This window comes from Phodopus roborovskii, unplaced genomic scaffold (assembly GCF_943737965.1).
Source record: "Phodopus roborovskii unplaced genomic scaffold, PHOROB, whole genome shotgun sequence".
Classification (NCBI taxonomy): Eukaryota; Metazoa; Chordata; class Mammalia; order Rodentia; family Cricetidae; genus Phodopus; species Phodopus roborovskii.
In genome coordinates this window covers 22,622,919-22,642,301 of record NW_026126447.1, presented here as the reverse complement: position 1 = coordinate 22,642,301, position 19,383 = coordinate 22,622,919, and the positions used below count along the sequence as shown (strand labels likewise).

Here is a 19,383-nt window from a genome sequence, read left to right as displayed (position 1 = left end):
ACTCAGCACAACTTCTCTTTATGCCTTACTACATGCAGAACGTAGTCCTCTGCTTTCTAGCCCCCATCTGGCATAATAATCACCTCAGAGGCATCTAGCTTGAAACTGAGCAGAACATTTCCAGCAAGAAGCAATTTGCTGTCAGGAAGTGACAGGAGCTAACACTTCCCATTAATTGAAAGCAGCTTCTTCACATCCTGAAGCTGGGAGTAGTTAGTTCACAAAGCTGCCAAGCCAGATACAGTCAGCCTCAAAACTCTCCTATAAATACACATCGACAACACCAAAGAATTGGGATTCATTTATGTCGCCTAACAAGTACACGTGGGCAGAAGATGAGGAGGACATGTGAAGCTGTTTTGTGTATAACTAGACGAGGAAACAGTAGCTCTGCGATAGCAGCCCTCTAAAAGAGGATGTACTCACTAACTTCTACACTTCTGCAAAAGTCTCTCATATTTTTCTTTACCTTCTCCATTTTAAAATGAGACAAGTGACAGGCAAATGATCTCTCATTTCTCAGGTGAAACAAAACAATTTTAAGAAAAGGGAGGAGCTTATAAATAAAAGAGTCTGACAAGGCTTGGTGACTCCAGCCTATAATCCCAACTACTTGGGAGGCGGAGGCAGGGGGAATGCCAAATTCAAGCCAGGATAGGAGACTCAGTGAAACCCTGGCTCAAAATAAAGAAAGCAGATTAAGGGCTTGGCTCAGTGCTAGAGCACTTTAGTACATGCAAAGCCCTAGGCTAGATTCTCAGGATGGAGGAAAGGATATACAAATAAAGGAGAGAGATTTTACAGGCCTATCATTAACATATAACATGGCTTTATAAGAGATCTTGACTTGATCAAACTGCTAAAAATTATGAAATCTAAGAGAAATTGCCAATAGTCTAGAGATTCAGTAAAAAATATTTCTCTGTACAAATTGTGGCACAGTTATGTTTTTTCTTTTGAATTAAGAGGACTTTTAGGAACTGTTTACTTTCAGGACAGAGTGGGGAAGGAAGAAAGGGTAGGTAAAATCTATGTGGCCATGGTTGGTAACTGTGGAACCCAGGTGATTGCTTCACAGAAGTTCAAGGTTTCCATGATGAACATGCTATCTTTGGAGGCCCAACTTCAGTGTTCTAGGATCTTCAAGTCCTAGCTAGGCTTCACCATGCACCCTCCTTGTCTAGTACCCCTGAACCGAACTGTCTCCAATCCTTATCAGTCTATGGTCCTGCCATATCTCATCCTGCCCTCTCCTTCCTCTGTGTGTCTCTTAATCCTGCCCATCTTTATCATCACACTTCCAAATAACAGATTTTAAATATTTGGTCCAGGTAACTCATAACACTCAGCAGTATTTCTTCTGAACCTTCTGCTTAGCCTCCATAGTAGTCTGCATAAGAATGGCACCCATAAACTCATATATTTAAATGGTTGGTCATCAGGGATTGGAATTTGAGAGGGATTACGAAGTGTGGCCTTGTTAGAGGAAATGTGTTACTAGGGGTGGCTTTGGGATTTCAGAAGCGCAAGCCAGGGGCTCTCTCTTCCTGTTGCATGGGGATCAGCATGTATCTGCCAGCATCCTATGTGCCTGTATACTGCAATTCTCTCTACCACGATGATAATGGACAAAACCCTAAAAATGTAAGCAGTCCCCCCCCCCCTCCAGTAAATAAATGCTTTCTTTTGTAAGAGTTGCTTTGGTGGTTGTCTCTTCACAGCAACAGAACATCGACTAGGATAACCTCTGTCTTCCTCAAACAGAATGTTGGCTCAACGATTCTCAGCACATCTACAAGCTTACAATATCAAATCATTATTGATTCTCAGATAAGCACCTCTCCACTATCCATGGAAGATCTTATCTTCCAACAGGAGCTACAGGAAATATCATATAAAGCCTAATGAAAACTTAAAAATGCTGGCCCTTCCCAAGATGAATCCAAAGAAAAATCAATGGGACATTCCCTTAAAAGATCATGGCATTTAGAAACCCACATCACACCACACACAATCAGGAGATTCCCACTTACTGCTTCTTCATGTTCCTTCCAACAATCATAATCGGTTGCCATGGCAATGCTTGCATAGCAAATCCCAGCCTCCTTGGCAAGCACCACCTCTGGAACTGTAGTCATATTGATAACATCTGCACCCCAAGTACGGAATACAAAGCTTTCTGCCCGAGAGCTGAAACGAGGCCCCTCAATTGTGACTATTGTCCCCTTGGAATGGCATCGAAGACCAAGCTTCTTGGCTGTTTCTATGAGGACCTGCAAAAGGAGGAACCAGTCTCAAAACACACAAACCTACATGAAGTTCAAGATTTCATTTTTTCTGTGATGTTTAGCAAACTACCTAAAGCACATTTTTACTACAGCATGCTTAGAGGAAACCTAGATCACTGAAAGATAGTGTCTAGCTCTGTACTGACACATTCCTGCAGTCCAGGTCCACTGTACACACAGCTCATAGCTTTTACAGAGATTTGTGTACTTGAATTTCACTCACTTTTTAAGAACTTGTGTCTTGACCCACCATACTTGCTCAGCTGAGGTATCATTTGTCACATACAGACCAAACTGCTGGCCAAGTGACACTTCCCAAGGTGCAGGGCTGTTCAGTTACAGACTATGTGGCCTTTTGAAAAGCCTTGTAGAAAAGTCACTATTCTTTAGCTTGATGTCTCTCTAAGGACATATGGTGAAATGGTATTGGCTGTCCTGATTTTTTTCTGTCCCAAGACCAATTTATCTGGGCATTCGTTACTTGTTTCTTCAGGGCCAGGCATACATGGTTTTTTTCTTTCCTTTTAATAAACATTAAAGTGCCAGGTGGGGGCGGTGCACACTTTTAATTCCAGCACTGTGAAGGCAGAGGCAGGTGGATCTCTGTGAGTTCAAGGCCAGCCTGGTCTACTGAGCAAGTGCTGGAACAGGCTCCAAAGCTATACAGAGAAGCCCTGTCTTGAAAAAAACGAAACAAAGAACAAATCAAAATGAAAGAAACAGTCAAGATTCAAGTTTCATCATAAACAGTTCTGAGGCTGAAGAGATGGCTCAGCAGGTAAAATGCTTCTTCTGTTTAAAATAACTGAGAATGGAGGTCTTATCAGCAATGGGAAACGACTCCCGGTGAAACCATTGCATTTCAACACTAAAACTGACACAGGAAGAGCAATACCTACTCAGTCAACTGATCCAGACCTTATAATCTATTCTGATGTCAGACAGACTACAAACCTCTCTTGTCTTGGGGCAAAACGGTTCAGCCATTGGGATATGGCACACCCCTCTGGCGCTGCAGTGACTGCCATCATAGAAGGTCTGAGGCCTTAGGGATGTCCTAGAAAGACAAAGTAGCAAGGTTTTGACTTCTGTTACAGCACCATCTGTCCTCTGTGGGCTCCCCCATATCCAACAGCTGTAGATATGTGAAGATAACTGTCATAGAGCATTTTCAGGTTTGAATTGGGCCTTCGAGCTCTGGGCTGGTTGCAACACACTCCTAACCAGAAATAAAAGTATACCCATTTGAGATGGTCAAGTACACCTCACTGGGATCTCAACGAGGGCGGGGAAAGCCCCAAGTCAACCTGAAACACTTCATCACATCTCAGAAGACTGCAGAGTGCAATGTATGCTGCCGCCTAGATTTCCAAAACTGCATGACTCATTTTATTTGTTAGCTTCTGCATAAATGTAAATTGTAAGTACTGACTCAAACTATACCCCGATCTCCCTAAGATTTAAAAAAAAAACAAAAAAAAAAAAAAAAAAAAAAAAAAAACCCTAACTTCTTAAACAATGGCTTTGCTTCAGTCCATACAACATCCTTACCCACATGTGATTGTCATATCTCTAAAGTACAAATAATTCCTGCTTCAACCCTAGTCACACTTTTTTCCAGGCCAGTCATTGATCACTGAAGAAAGCATCTGGACTGTCTTGCTCCACAGGGAATCAGTCTCCTTGCTCAGCTTGCTTCTCTACCCACTTGAACTAGCTCTTAAGTGTTTTCAATCGTTCTGTTAAAACCTTTTTTTGAATTCATAAGACAGGTGAAAACGAATTTACTGCCAGCTCACTCAACTTCTGGGAAGTTTTCAGAAAAACAAATACAAACCACTTTTTATGCATATCGATTTTTCTAAACTTAACGGCTGAGTAACTCAGGGAAATCACCCCTTCAACCCCACCTCCATTTCCTACAGAAGGTAAGATGGGGGGAGGGGTAGAATGGAAACACTTCTTAGCTGGTTCCATTGACACAGCTGTATATCTACTGCCCCAAATTAATCATTTCTTGGGCTACGCTACCGTCGGTGACCCTAGCTGGTGTCAAAGTCACCTCTCTTGGAGTTGAAGAATCACTACTGGTGTGGAGGAGTGCATACCTCATGTCTACAGTTCCCGAGTCTTTCTCATGTGCCTGAAGGAGAAGTCGGAGTTAGGCCTCCAGCAAACCCAGCTGAGACTGAAGAATGGGTCCAGGGACAGCACTAGCCTACAACAGGGTTTCCCCTCAAAGACTGACCAACAAAACGATGCCATGTTATCACCTCCAGATCTGCCTGGTTTTGGTCTCTAATGAGTCAAGTCACAACAACGTCCTCACTTGCAGCTGGGATTATAAAACAGAGATGCCCTCCAGTAGCTATGGCAACAGATGTCCATGCAGGAACACCTATCTCTTCCACATGTCCACTGCCTCTCTGTCTCCCCACATCCATTTCTGCATTGTGGCAAACACACGGAAGAACATGTGCCACATCATGCCATGACACTCAATACTGGCTGACTAGTCTTAATTACCAATTCCAAATGGAACATTTTACATTTTTCCTACTAAATGTGAAGGTATCTAATTATAAGTTACATAGTTATAGCTAGTTCTGTATACTTTTGATTCTCCCAATTTTTAATGAAATATAGCATTCACCAGGTCTGGTGCCACATGCCTTGATTCCTGCACGCAGGAGGCAAAGGCAGGTAGATGTCTGTGAGTTCTAGGAAAGCCAGGGCTACATAGTGAGATTCTGTCTCAAAAAACAAGATAAAACCAAACCAAAACACAACAAACATACTCACAACAACAACAAACCCAGAGAGCTCATCTCTTCACTTATAGAGGCATTAGGAGAAATAAGTCAATGAAGATGCCCTGGTAACTCATAGTAGAGACATCCAAGAGTCAGGGCAGGCTGAGGTCAGAGAATATGACCCTGCAGGGGACCCCACAGAAGAGAGGAAAAGTAGTATTAAAAAAAATCAATGCTTTACTCACCCTGCCTGGGGCATCTTCACCACTAACCTAAGTGTCACCATTTTCAGTGAAGTGGTTAATGATCAAAACCTAAATCACTATAAATACAGTTGTTTACACTAACTGAATTCTGACAGAGTAAGGGGTTTACAACCACAGCTGAGAAATGTACACCCAAAGGAAATCCTAAAGCAAAAATGCATGTCATCTGTGAAACACTTGATTTCCTCTGAGAACCTGTCAGACAAACTGGATATTCTAGATCTCAGTCAAAGCCTGGAGAAGTCTTCTACACAAACCTCAGAAAAGAGGCTGCTAACAAAGCTGAAAGGTCACTTTCCATTCCCAACCAAACCAGCTTGCCTAGATTCACAACTATAGTTGAACTGTCATTGGCTGAGTGATATGGGCAGGTGCTGTATTGTATTTAAAAAAAAAAAAAAAACTGAATGTCTTGTACAAACTCTTTAACACCTAAAGCAAAATCCTCACAGCTACATAGAAGGCTCGTACAACCTTTTTTTAGATTTCTATGTTGAAATCCTACCCCTTAACGTCTTACAATCAGGAGGCTAAGACCAGGTCACGAGGAGCACCCATACCACATGACAAGGGTCCTTACAAAAGAGGAGCCAGGGAATTAAGTAGTTCCCCCCCCCCTTTTAAACTACACAAGGACATGGCAAGAAGACGCCAAGAAAGTAAGTTCTTCGCAGATGCCAGATCTATTTACACCTCTCCTGATCTTTTCAGCCTTCCAACAGAGAAATTTCTGTTGTTTAGAAGCTAATAGGCTAAAATACTTGCACCCGTGCTTAAAGAAGGAAACAGCATCAAAAACTTCAGTGGCTACCCCTCAATACACTCAGATGCAATCAATTCTCAATGTTTCATTTGGGTAATATATATCCCACCAGAGGTCCCCTTAACCTCTGGAGGCTACGATTATTTTATCTTACATGGCAAAGGGCAACAAAGGTAGCAGATGGCTAGTATGAAGTTGACTGACTTCAAAACAGGAAGATTATTCTGGATTAATTATGTGGGAACAATGTTATCGTTAGGAGTCCTAACATGTGCAAGAGGGCAGCAGATGTATAGATGACAGAGATAAGAACTTCATCCATCATTGCTGGCACTGGATGGATATGGGCCATAAGCCAAAGAGTATAGGGGACCAAGGGTCAGGAAATGGACTCCACCTTAAGTGGAGTAATATGGCCTTGCCAACAGCTTTTATTTCTTTTTAAAGGGCCAGTGAGACCCATGTTAAACTACTAACCAAATAATAACAAGATGATAAATCCATGGTAAGCACCTAAGTTCATAATTTGTTACAGAAGCAATAGGAAACTGATACATTTGTTTCCATAGTTTGATAATCCGATCAACCCAGTTATGTATGGCTTCTACAGCAGTAAAGAACTACCACCGAAGGTCTACTTCCTCTACCAAAGAGATAAGTTTTGCCTCCTGATTAAACATGGATTTCAAGGAATGACCACTAAGCTGGCTTTACTACTCGCTGGCTGTTTGCTTCTGGGAAGCACTTTGATCTCTATACCTTAGATCTTCCTACATTTAAAAGGTGGTGGTGGTGGGAGGGGGGAATGAACAAAGTCACTTATCCCAAATGGGCTGGCTATGTGAGGGTGGGATGAGATAATGTAACACAGGGGTTGGCACTGGCCACTGCTGCACATGGAACATCTTCTGTACTCTCTTTTGCCAACGTGGGAGTTTGGTATTTGGATGGCCTTCAAATCAAGGAAACCTCTGAAAATGCTTGAGGCTGGCAAGCAGGGGTAGATACTATTCTAGCTCTGTTTCTGTTGGTGACAAAAAGCAACTTAGGAGAGAAAGGGTTTTTGCCCACACTCCCAGCTTATATACACATCACTGTGGGGAGATCACAGCGACAGAAGCTTGAGGAAGCATGTCATATTATAGCCACGTAATAATGCAGAGAGAATGCACGCCTACTAGCTCACTCTTGGGCAGCTTTCCCTCATACATCACGCAGGACACCTGACTAGGGGATGGTGCAGCTCACAGTGGACTAGCTTTACCCACATAAATTAACAATCAAGATAACAACTACCCACAGGCCAACTTAATTTTGATAAGAGAGTAAGACTTTCTTCTCAGATGGTTGTTGTGTTGATAGTTAAAACTAAACTAACCAGCACAGATGAACCACTCCAAAACAAACAAACAAACCATAACAACCACACATACACACACACAAAAAAAGGATATAAAACATCTCTTTGAAAGAGTAAAGGAGACAAACAAGCTTGCACTGCCAAGAGATAGGAATTCAAGGTACTCTACCAGACACAGAACAAAAACCCAGAGAAAAACTGACCATTAGACTAGGCTTAAGTAGAGACCCTTGAATTAGCTTGGCACATGTGTTAGATAATACCCTCCCTTAAAGAAACGTGGAGTTAAAAATGCACCAGAGTGGGGTGATGGTGGTACACCTTTAGTCCCAACACTCAGGAGGTAGAGGCAGATCTGAGGACAGCTTGGTCTACATCGTGAGTTCTAGGACAGCCAATGCTGATACACAGAGAAACCCTGTCACAGGGAGGGGAAGGGGCACTGAGGAAAAACACCATCCCCTAGGAAACAAACACTTCTGAGGTGGTTTCCCAAAGTAGCCTCTATGCCTAGCAAGCCCCAGCATGAATCCACACAAGTCAATTAACTTACCACTTTGATTACCAATTAACTTACCAATTTGATTAATTTTGGGGAAGGGATTCTCCCAGCTTATTAGAATTCTCCCACTGTTCCATTCTAATCTCAGGAGCACTAATTGATTATAATAATAACAACGGCAAAAACAAGAACAACAACAAATCAACAAATGGAGAAAAGAATCACCCAATGGATGCTTACACTTCAGTGATGAGATTCTTCAATAAAGGGGCTTCATCATTCCTCTTTATTCTGTTATATCTTATGAGATCTTGCTCAACAGTTAAGAACACTCGTTGCTCTTACAGAGGACCCAGTTTTACTTCTAGCAGCCACATGGAGGGTCGCAACCATCTACAACTCTAGTTCCAGAAGATCCAACTCCGAGGGCACCAGACATGCATGTGGTGCGCGCGCACACACACACACACACACACACACACAATATCTGTACACATAAACAAACAAACCCCAAATACAAACAAAAACAAAATCTTAACTCTGCTAGGGGCGGCAAGAGAAATGGCTGTCCTTAAGGGTTAGGATTTTAACACAAAGTCTGAGGGTCATAGAAGACCAGACCACAGCAACGAGGATTTTGTTCAAGACAGTGATGTCTGCTCATCCTGAAGGGGGGGGGGGGCAATAAGGAAAGAGGAATGCTTTTGCTAATTCCTAAATATCCCAGACTTGGTCCAGGTCAATGTAAGAATTTTATCAGGTTGTATAATCACTGTCCCAGGCTTTTTACCCAGAAACAATTGCCACACATAGGTAGACTATGCAGAAAAAAAAAAAGTACCACTCCATACTATGTTTAGGACTGCAAACTGTAAAAGTGGGGAAAAGCTGTCTGGGAGGGCTTTGGCATTTTAAACTCCACCACTGGGTCAGATTACCCTTTTAAAAGGTTCATTTCTAATAGCAATGATTATATTTAAGTAACTCTCAGGTCCTCTGAGCAGGATGTGACACTTTCTTCCCTATAGAATTACTCACAGGTAACTTATCTGTTCAGAACACCAGATGTGACCACATCATAATCACTGATATTCTGCTGGAAAGAGGGAAACAAGCAGAGGATCTGGGCTCTCTAAATATAAACTCACAGAAAAAAATTGTTCCTTCAAAAGTGTAAGAGATCTTGAAGCACAGACCCACAAGTTGGGACAAGTTACATTAAACGACAAGAAGAGCAGCGGTTTATGAGGACGGCTAACCAGAACATCATTTCCCCTGGTTAAGCTACTGCTGCTCAAAGTTCCGAGGAGATCCCCAGGGACTCTTGTAGCTGCTTCTTGGTTTATGTCAAACTTACACCAAAAGATGTATGAAAAGCAGCTAAAGGTTGTCAGCTAGAATAGGGGCATACTGTCCGGAAAGGGTGCAGGAGAAGGACGGCTCAAGTATGCAGAGACAACAAGATGCTGTGATGTAGAGACTCAACGACACAAGCGTGACAGAGGGTCCCAGACAGGATCAGAGGATAACACTAGCAGTGTGACAAATGAGCAAAGGGGCCAGCAGACAATTACAAAACCTGAGGTCTCTCAGGGGGTGGGCAGAACCGGAAGCGTGTGGATGAGGGGCAGCTGAGGTGACAGGCTTGAGAGTCATCTAAGTTCAAATCCCCCAGGGCTCACTTGCTAGCATGTAACAGCATCTCTTTTACCTAGGTTCCTTCAAGCTTAACTTGGTGAAGGATCACTGAACCCATGCAATTAACTGAGCACAGCACCCAACTAGACAGCTGTCTCTACAATAGGACATGGTAATACTATGAGGATCTAGACCTAAACTAGATTCCAGAGCAGAATACAAAGACAAACTACTTTGGGGGAGTGGCTGCTGACTTCACTTTAAGCACATTTAGATAAAGGAGAACTCAAGACACAAAGTACAGATGAAAGGGAGGAGCGTGAAGGCAGGTAGTTAACGTATGACCAATAGTACCAGCTTCCTTATACTGAAGGTGACGTGCTCAGCGCAGAACAGAGACTGAGGAAGACACACAAGCAGCTGTAGGAACAGGATGGTCCCGTCTGTACTTGCCTCCTCTGGAAGGAGTGGTGCTGAGCAATGTGAAGACTCCCCGAGAGACTGCATCATTCACCTCCATTCCTTCCTTTTTTGTTTCAGACAGGGTCTGTCTCACTATGTAATCCAGGCATCCAGACCGTCCTCAAGCTCACAATCTTCCAGCTGTGGCTTCCTGAGGGTTGAGGTCACACATGCAAGCCAAAGTGCTCAACTCAGGAGTCTGTTTCTAATTATAGGCCCTACCTACACCTAAGATGAAAAGAGGCCCGACGAGGAATGGACACCAGAGCATACCCCCACAGGACCACAGCCTTAACCAATGACTTCATGGGGGAAGCCCAAGGCAGGGCTGTATCTCTGGGAAGGGGAAATGAACAGGCACAATCTATCAGCCCATGTGTCTACTTTGGGACTTTCCTGATGAGTCAGAATGCAATGGTAAAACCAGGCCTCTCCTATTCTTTCTGAAAGAGGATAAGCTGGGGAAAAAAGAAAAAAAGAAAAAAGCAGAACCCACACCCTTAGAACTTGTAAACAGACAAGGATACTGAAGGACAAAGGCATCTGAGGGAAGGGCCAGCAAAACTCTGGGTGTCTTCACTGCTCACTGGGTAGCTCTTTGCATTCTTTAAGCTGTGCCTAATCAGGGTCCAGAGGTCCTATTGGCCAACATGCCAACCACGCATCAAAGAAACCATCTGGCACTACAAATCACGCTTTATTTTCTTTCATCTTTGGGGTTTTGGGCTGCATTATTTTTTTCACTGTAAAACAAAACAAAACCCTAAACTGTAAAACATTCCCGATTAGGGCAAGCATTAAGAAAAACAAAACAACAATAACAACAACAAAAAACCCCAAAACAAAACACACCCCATTTTCTTTCTCACTGGTATTCTTCTGGTATTTTGAGTCCCAGAAGTTGATGGCACGGGGAAGAAAGGATACATATAGAAATGTCTGGAAGTTCCCATCCTTGGGCCTCTTGAATTCTCATAAGAGATCTGTAATAGTATCTAACTGATCAGCTTAGGCAATGGAGGGGACAAGAGTCACAAGTAACACAGGAAGAGACAACAGAATGCCTCTGGCTTTGATGACCGAAGCACTGGGGAGAGGCCAGCAGAGCCCCTCAGGAGAAGCCATCCCTATGCAACACTTCCAAGTCAACCCTTAAAACGTAATTATCAGCTACAGAGCTGATAAGCAGCAACACAACAAAGGCTAAGCAACTGCACAACTATCTATGCCTCTAAATTTGTTTAAGTCTCTTCTGAGACATCTGCTTTGTTTACACAGGACCCTTGCCAAACTACAGACAGGGAAGAGGTATTTATCACAAGCGTTGGATATCATGAGAGGGCTCATCACAGATACTGTTGGGTTTAGGACACTACATTTCCAAAGACATTTGTAAAAAGAACTTGTTACCAGGGGCTGGAGAGATGGCTCAGGGATTAAAACTGCTCTTCCAAAGGATCTGGGTTCAATTCCCAGTACCCACATGGCAGCTAACAACCGTCTGTAATTCTAAGATCTGATACCCTCACACAGACATTCATGTAGACAAAACACCAATGCACATAAAATAACAGTAAAAAAGAATGGTTACCATGTAGTGAAGAAGTAACTACAGACCCTATCAGCAAGTAGGTGGGGTTCACAGGACTGCTGCTTGAACCATAAGTGACAAAGTGACACTAAAGATCAGGAGATGCTGGGATGAAAGCACACAGGAAAGTCAAGGAAGAACCACCATCTAAAAGCCCCTGTGGAACCTTGAGAGCAGCTGAGCCATCTTTATCCACATGGCAAAGGCAGAGTTGGGAAGCCATGTTGACTCTTGTGTGACAGCTACCCACCCCAACCCCAACTTACACAACATGCTTCTTTGGTTCCCCGCAGGTGGCAGGATCAAAGTCATACCCACACATGAGGGTATGCACTACAGGAGACAAACTTCAAATTATAAATGTTGGATGTCCTACAAAGTCCTTTTAAAACATAAACACTTAACAAGATTCTCTTAGACCAAGTAAAAGTTCCAATTCTTTTCCCTTTCAAGTGAACTATTTAATGACCACCAAGAAAAAGAAAATAGCACAGTGGGTATGCCAAAGAAGATGACTGGTTTGCTGGGACTGGCTATGGGCTACACTCCACGAGTCAGGTTACCAGTATAGTACAAAGAGCCTTTGATGTTCTTGATCAACTCCCTGGAAATTCATCACACAGAACTGATTCCATGTGAGAAGCTGGGCATGCTCAGAACAGAGCCAGATGTTAAAAAATAAGACTACCAGTGCCAGGCAAGAAGGTGCCTGGCAAGAAGAACTTAACAATAGAAATCACAGCAGCCAACTCCAACCTGTGGCAATGGCCAATATAATCACATGTCTTTGATGGCTTGAAGGGAACCAAGGACAGTTAAATGTTCTGTATACATGAAGGAAGGAAGGACAGAAGGGAGGGAGGGAAGGAGGGAGGAAGTGAAGTCGGACCAAGTTTTCAGATTCTTCTCTTGACCTGAGCAAGCTCCTGCCCATACCCTGCAGTTTAGAAGCCACCAGGTAGTTCTGACAAACTGAGCATGTAGGCGTGTTCACAAGTCAGATGTGAGTCTCATATGTAATTCTGAAATTTCCAGCAGCCACATCAAAAAAGGGAAAGAAAGCCTTATCAAACTTGATATACCTATAATTTTAACCACTTGAGATTTTGTTGTGATGTCTGCTAGACTCTCCAATATTCTATCTTCCTGACAAACAGATGCAGAGACTGGAAGGCGGTTATTGAAGACTCTCAGCACCTCCCAGCGTCAGCACCGCCCAGCGTCAGCACCGCCCAGCGTTTTTATGGCGTTGGAACAGGAATGTAACCGCAAGGAAAAGTAATGGTGTTGTGGAAAGGCACAACAATACAGCAGCAGAGTCAAGGACCCCATGCAACCCAGAAATACTGGACTTTAAAACTGTAATAGAAACTGGGAGCCCAAGATTGGAGAATATGGTTGCATGGTGGGAAGAGGGGAGGGTCTTCTACAAGGGAAGCCCCGGGGAGTCTAGCACTTCCAGAGAAAGGCAGGTTACCTGTGCTCTGCACAGCAAGGAGGCACTGGGGGGAGTCCTCAGCACTTCCTGGCATAGTTTGAGGTGTTGCAATGGGGAGACACCTTAAGACAGGGCTGCTGTCTTTATTGGTCGGGCACACCAAAGCTCCTTCACTTTATACCTCAAGTTCTTATGTTCCTTTTTATTGGCTCAGCAGGTAGCCAGCCAATAAAGTGTGTACAGGTTCAGGAAACTGGCTGTGACTTCCATAAATTTGTAGACATACAAACTTCACATCTATGACTTTAATCACTAATACATAAGCAACGTAAGTTGAGACTTCACGATAAATGATATTCCCTGCTGTAAGCTACCGATGCATTGCACATGGAGGGGAAAGCAATTCTATTCAACAAACACAGTGCTGGATTTTTGAGGCATGAGAGGAACTATGTGAAGACTCATGTGTGCATTAGGGCAGAGACCAGTGTGGCCAGTATAGGCAAACCATCCAACGCCATGCCTGCAAAAACTCGCCTGCTCAGTGCAGGACGCCCTGGTTTTGGTCACTATCCTCACACACAGAAGCTCACTGTTAACAAGCGCTGGTTACTCATGCACACAGGTACACTGAAAATGTACCTTTGAATGTGAAGGCCAAGCACCACCCGAGTAGACCACACTTGTGGCAAGCCAGAAGAAGGACTGAAGTCTACCTCCCAGGGTCCACACAACAAGGTTACTGACACGAACAGAGCCGTGAATCCACATTTTCTAGGCTCAGTCACTTCTTAGTTCATGCTGGTAGGCAAAGTGGAGTAGGCTCAGCACTGCTCCATATTCCCCACACAATCTGGGTCTAAGCAGTGCCCACTTCTCCTTCATCGCCAAACCTGGATAGAAAGCTCCACAGCAAGGAGCAGAACATGACTTTTTCTCTGGATCTGTTCTATTGTGTCCCCCCCCCCCCATCCCCATCCCACTTGCTACCTTTTTTTTTTTTTTTTTGTTTGAGACAGGGCCTTACTCCGTAGCCCTAGCTGGCCTCCCAACTGCTGGGATTAAAGGCAAACACCATACCTGGCTATTCTTTTTTGTTTCTGACACATGTTTTCCTTTTCTTCCTACCCTGTTCTTCATCCTCCTTCTTCCATATACTTTAACCACACTAAACGCTACTTTCTTAGTAAGTCCTATTTCGTATCTTTTTCTTTTACTACAGATATATCGTTCAAATGGTTTTTCTAAACTCTGAGTCAGACTAGATATCAAGCACCACGTAGAGGACTGACAACTCATGGAGAACTCTAACAAGCAGCAAACACTAAACAGATGAAAAAGACAGGTCACTTGTGACAAAATGCATGCGCATGGAGGAATTTTGTGAAGTGGAATAAGCTAGACACAGAAAGACAACGGAAGGAACTCACTCACATGTGCAACCATCCACAATGTAGATGCAGAAGCAGAGGATAAAATAATGTTTACCAGAGGCTGACTACACACTGACAAGGAAACCACCTATGAAGACAATATAATGACTATGAATACATATGCACCAAATGTTGGTGTACCCAACTTCATAGCACAAACACTCACTGGACATAAAGGACAGACAGATCCAGATACACAAACAGCAGGTGGTGTGAACAGCTTCATCAACAGACATAGCATCCAGGCCTCTAACCACTTCAAAAGAAACAGTCAACAAAGAAACTTCAGAGTTAATTATGCTACAGACCCAACAGACTTTATAGGGAACTGCAGGACCCTCGGCCCAGCAGCTGAGGAATGCATACTCTTCTTGGAATTGACCCCCCACCCAGAACCACACTGCAAGCCACAGAGCAATTAATTGTTCCCCAAATACTAAGAAAGTGAGCAAATTCTTTATATATTATCAGCTCATAATGAAAAAATATTAGAAAATGCGGAACCATTTACACACAGAGATGGAACAACGGCCTTTTCAACAACCAGTGGGTCATCACAGGGACCACGGAAGGAATTAAAAATTTCCTACACTCAAATACAAACACAGCTTACTAGAACCTGTGGGATACAGCAGAGAAAGTTCTAAGAAGGAGCTTGTAGTCCCGAATGCATGTATGAACAATTCAGAAAGGTAGCAACCAAATAACCCAATTACATACCAGTGTCTTAGAGAAGATGAGAATAAGGCAAACCCAAAATAGCAGAAGGAATAACAAAGACCAGAGGAAACAGTCATCCCATTCCTGATAAAAATGACAGAAAAGACAATTTCTAATAAATAATGCAGAGAAAATGAGATATTCACATGTAGACACATGGAAGACAGAAACTAGAGCCCCCTTCCTTGTGCTGCACAAACACAAAGTCAATTCAAAACAGATAGGACCTCAAGATTAGAGCTGCAACCCTGAAAGTGCTGGAAGAAAGCAGAGGAAAAAGCACGATGAGATACAGACCAGGGCAAGCAAGGCAATTTCTTCCATAAGCAGGATTCCAGTAGCTCAGGAAGTAATAGCAAATAGGACTGCTTCAAGCTAAAAATCACACATACAACAATCAAACTACTAAAAGTGCTCATAAGTAGGGAGAAAATCTTTGCCAGACATTCACCCGGCAAGGAATTAAACATTAAAATACATAAAAGAACTAAAAAAATTAAAATAATAAACAATCCAATCAATAAACGAAGAAGTGAATAGCTTGACATCTTCTCTGAAGTAGAAACACGTTCAATACCTTTAGCCTTTAGGGAAATGTCAATCAAAAGCATAGTGAGATTCCACCTTACCTTACCTTACCTTAGAATGGCTCTTATCAAGAAACAGGCAATAAGGTTGGTAGAGATGAAGGAAGACAACAAGCCCTTAATAGCTGTTTGCAGGTGGGAGTGTAAATTAGTTCAGCCAATATGAAAATCAACCTGGAGTTCCTCAAAGTGACAACCGCAAGACCTACTGGTCCATGGGCATACACCTGAAGTATCTAAGTCAGCATATTACAGAGACCCTTGCACACTCAGCTTTATCACTGATGATAGCCAAGTCAGAGACTCAACCCTGATGCCTATACACACATTAGAAAGTGTGATAAAATTAGTCAATCATAAGACAAAGGTCATTTGCAGCAAAATTAGTGAACCTGGAGGGATTTTGTGAGGCAAAATAAACAAGACATTGAAAGATGATGCATGAACTCACATGAACAATCTAAAACACAGACTCAGAAGGGAGGATAGATAAACTGGTGTTTACCAAAATCTTGGGAGACAATTGGTCAAAGGATATGAAGTTTCAGTTAAGGAGAAAGATGTCCTATATGGCATGGTGATGTGGTGTATCTGTTATATAATGAAAATCATTGCTTGCAGTGGGAACTGATTTTGTGAGGTGAAAACTATATATAAACAATCATGCAATGCCCACACATATCAATTATTATGTTCATTAATGTATAATTATAGTGATTCTGTGTCCTGGTCTGTTTCCCTCCCCATGCTTCCTTCAGAGCTGAAAAGGTGAGCTACAACCTTTACCTGTCAATGAACTGATCGATGATGATCATGTCACCAGGCTGGATCTCCTCTCTCAAGGACCCGCAAGCTGTGGTCACTAGGACATGTGTACAACCTTCTTCCTTCAGAGCCCAGATGTTTGCCTGGTAGTTGACTTTTGAAGGCATGATGGTATGCTGTCTCCCATGTCTAAGGAAGGAGATCACCGTAGGATATCAGCCACCAGGGCAGGATCTTTTAACAGTTACAAGGAAACAGAGACCCCGCCCACCCCTTTAGCCCAACCAGGTAAACTACGAAACTGATCAATCTATGAGCTCCTGCTGGCTTTGGATGACAGACCAGCTCTTTCATGACTACTGTTACGGGAATCAAAGTTCCTTTTTGTTTTGAGACAGGGTTTTTCTGTGTAGCCCTGGTTATCCTGGAACTTCTTCTGTAGACCAGACTGGCCTCGAACTCAACAACTCTGCCCACCCCTGCCCCCCCCCCCCCAAGTGCTGGAATTAAAGGTGAGCACCATCATGGCCCAGTCCTGAATCAAAATTCTTGAACTGTAGATTTAATTTAATCTTGGATCACAGGCAGTGGCTGTACTTGGAGACAGGGTTCTTCCTTTGTTTTTGAAAGAAAAATTTATTTTGAATGATTTCTCAATGTATTGTTTAATATGATGTCAATTTTTAATGCCAAAAAATTTGGTCCCACTATTATTTGGTAATGTCAGAGAGAGCTACTACTTTCCCCAGGAAGTAGTAAACAGCCAGAAATGGAAAGTACAGCTTTCTAGAAGCATGGCAACTTAAACCACAGGTTCAGAAGGCCACGAATTTTATACTGAAAATGGCATGAACATTTCTCAGCTGGCAACAGAAATGAGAAATGGGGACACCAAATGGAGTACAGTAGTAACATCTGACAAAAAGCCTTTTAAGACTAACTCATTCACTTCCCCTGTGGCCTCCCCCACAAAGTCACCCAACCCACTCAGAGCCAGGATTTTTTCCCCTCATCAGTAGAACATAATCAAATATCTACCTATTCTACAGAGCTGTCAAATAAAACCTCACTACCATCCTGTTTGTATTTAACTTTTGATGTCTTCTCTTTTTAACCAACAAACTATGGGCCGATACTAAGGTTTCCACCCTGAGTTCACAGACAACCTCTAATAAATTAGGAGGCCCCACTATCCAAATATACCTATATTTTCCCAGGGCTGGCCTCCAAAGCTTTCAGCAGGTTTCCCAGAAGAAATTAAACACCTGTGCACTTTAAACAACTGGTTCTTTTTCCCCCTGAGCTTGGTATTGGTGGTGTGTGTGTGTGTGGGGGGGGGTTAGGGGGGATGGAGGGGGAAATCAGGCATTCCTCCAGCAATGACTATAGCGCATATAGGAAGAAGAGTTGTTGAAAAATCCACAGCAAGGACTGCTTAAAACTACATTTTACCTTTGCTGGCTCCCAAGAACCTGATATTAGGTCTCCTTTTCATATCCTATATAATCTAAACACCTTGAGTGGGTCAGCCTGAGATTTATTCCCCAACATTAGACTATGTAAAGCCTCTAGAAGTCACTCCTGCGACTAGGTGCTACCTTGTTGGTATGAGAACCTGCTTGCTATTGCCTTCACTGTAGTAAAGGCCACTTGTGGTCAGGGGAATTTCTAACTATGCTGCTTACTGTGCAGCAGCTTATACCCCCTAGGCCTGTTTAGGGAACAAGGGATGAGCATGCACAAGAAGTGATCCAGGCTAGTCCAGGGACTGAGACCTCCTCCCCCACCACTCCAGATGCTACTAGACATGGATTCGTCACAAACAGAGCATCTTATTTATCTGATGATTGGAAGAAAGAAAATTAACAAATGAAGTATTTTGTTTTGTAGTTAGGCAGAAACTGGAGCTTCAGTGTCACCCAACTGATCTATTTTCCAAACCAAAGTGAGGAAAGAGATCTTTAGTCCCTAAATACCTATAACCTGAGCTGGTTTCAGAGCCATATGCAGTAAAGAAAGGAACTGATATGCTCTGACTCTACAGGACACCTATCTCATACCTACAGTATTACCTATTTCTGGACTTAAAATTCTCCTGAAGTAGTTAATACTAAACAACAACAAAAAACTTAAAAATACTTTACCTTGCAAGAAGCACACAATCAACATTTTTTATCTTCCCCAAAATTAAGGCGTCAGATGGCTGCATGCAAATAAAAAGTAAACAGTCACAGCTTAGTAATTTTCAAACGTGTATAAACAGTTCTTAAAAATCTGAATCATTAAACCACAACAAACTGGTAGAAATCTAGAGTTTGAAGATATACCTTAGGCAAAGGAGTTTAGGTTTTACTGATCAACATTACTACCAGTTTAAGTATTGACCTAGCTTTCTGCTAGCACAGACTCCACAGGCTATGCAGGGGCTTTGTAGCAAGTGTCCCAGGAAACTCTGATGGTAGACTAATCAAATTTACATGTGTCAAGGACATTTGAAAGGTTCAAAAAATGTTGTGAGTCAAAAGCTGAAAGGTTGGGAGATCACTGTACGGCACCAAGAACTCAGTGGCTGAACCACCTGTTTGTGGCAACCAGGCTTAAGATGGCCACAGGATGAATGGAAGTGATAAAGGGAAAAAACCCAAGAACCAACATTACTAAGAAAGCCTGAGGCCAAGGGTGAGATGGGAAAGGATTTGGAAAACCCCAGGCCATGCTAAGAACTTAGCTGAAAAGAAGGGCTGGGCTGGGATGCCAGCTCTCCTCAGAGGGAGGAATGCCAGTGTTGGGATGAGGCAATGTGGAATTAGAAATATA

At 42.9% G+C, this 19,383-nt stretch overlaps 1 protein-coding gene across 1 annotated transcript in view; it reads right to left on the bottom strand.

Moving 5' to 3' along the window:
• Mtap (methylthioadenosine phosphorylase) overlaps positions 1-19,383 on the bottom strand; it is a 36,775-nt gene that overhangs the window by 5,453 nt on the left and 11,939 nt on the right. The window contains exons 3-6 of the mRNA XM_051188157.1: positions 18,711-18,769; positions 16,588-16,755; positions 3,243-3,345; positions 2,034-2,273 (exon numbers count right to left, since the gene is read on the bottom strand). Coding sequence (XP_051044114.1) covers positions 2,034-2,273; positions 3,243-3,345; positions 16,588-16,755; positions 18,711-18,769 — 570 coding nt within the window. The remainder of the gene's footprint in view (positions 1-2,033; positions 2,274-3,242; positions 3,346-16,587; positions 16,756-18,710; positions 18,770-19,383) is intronic.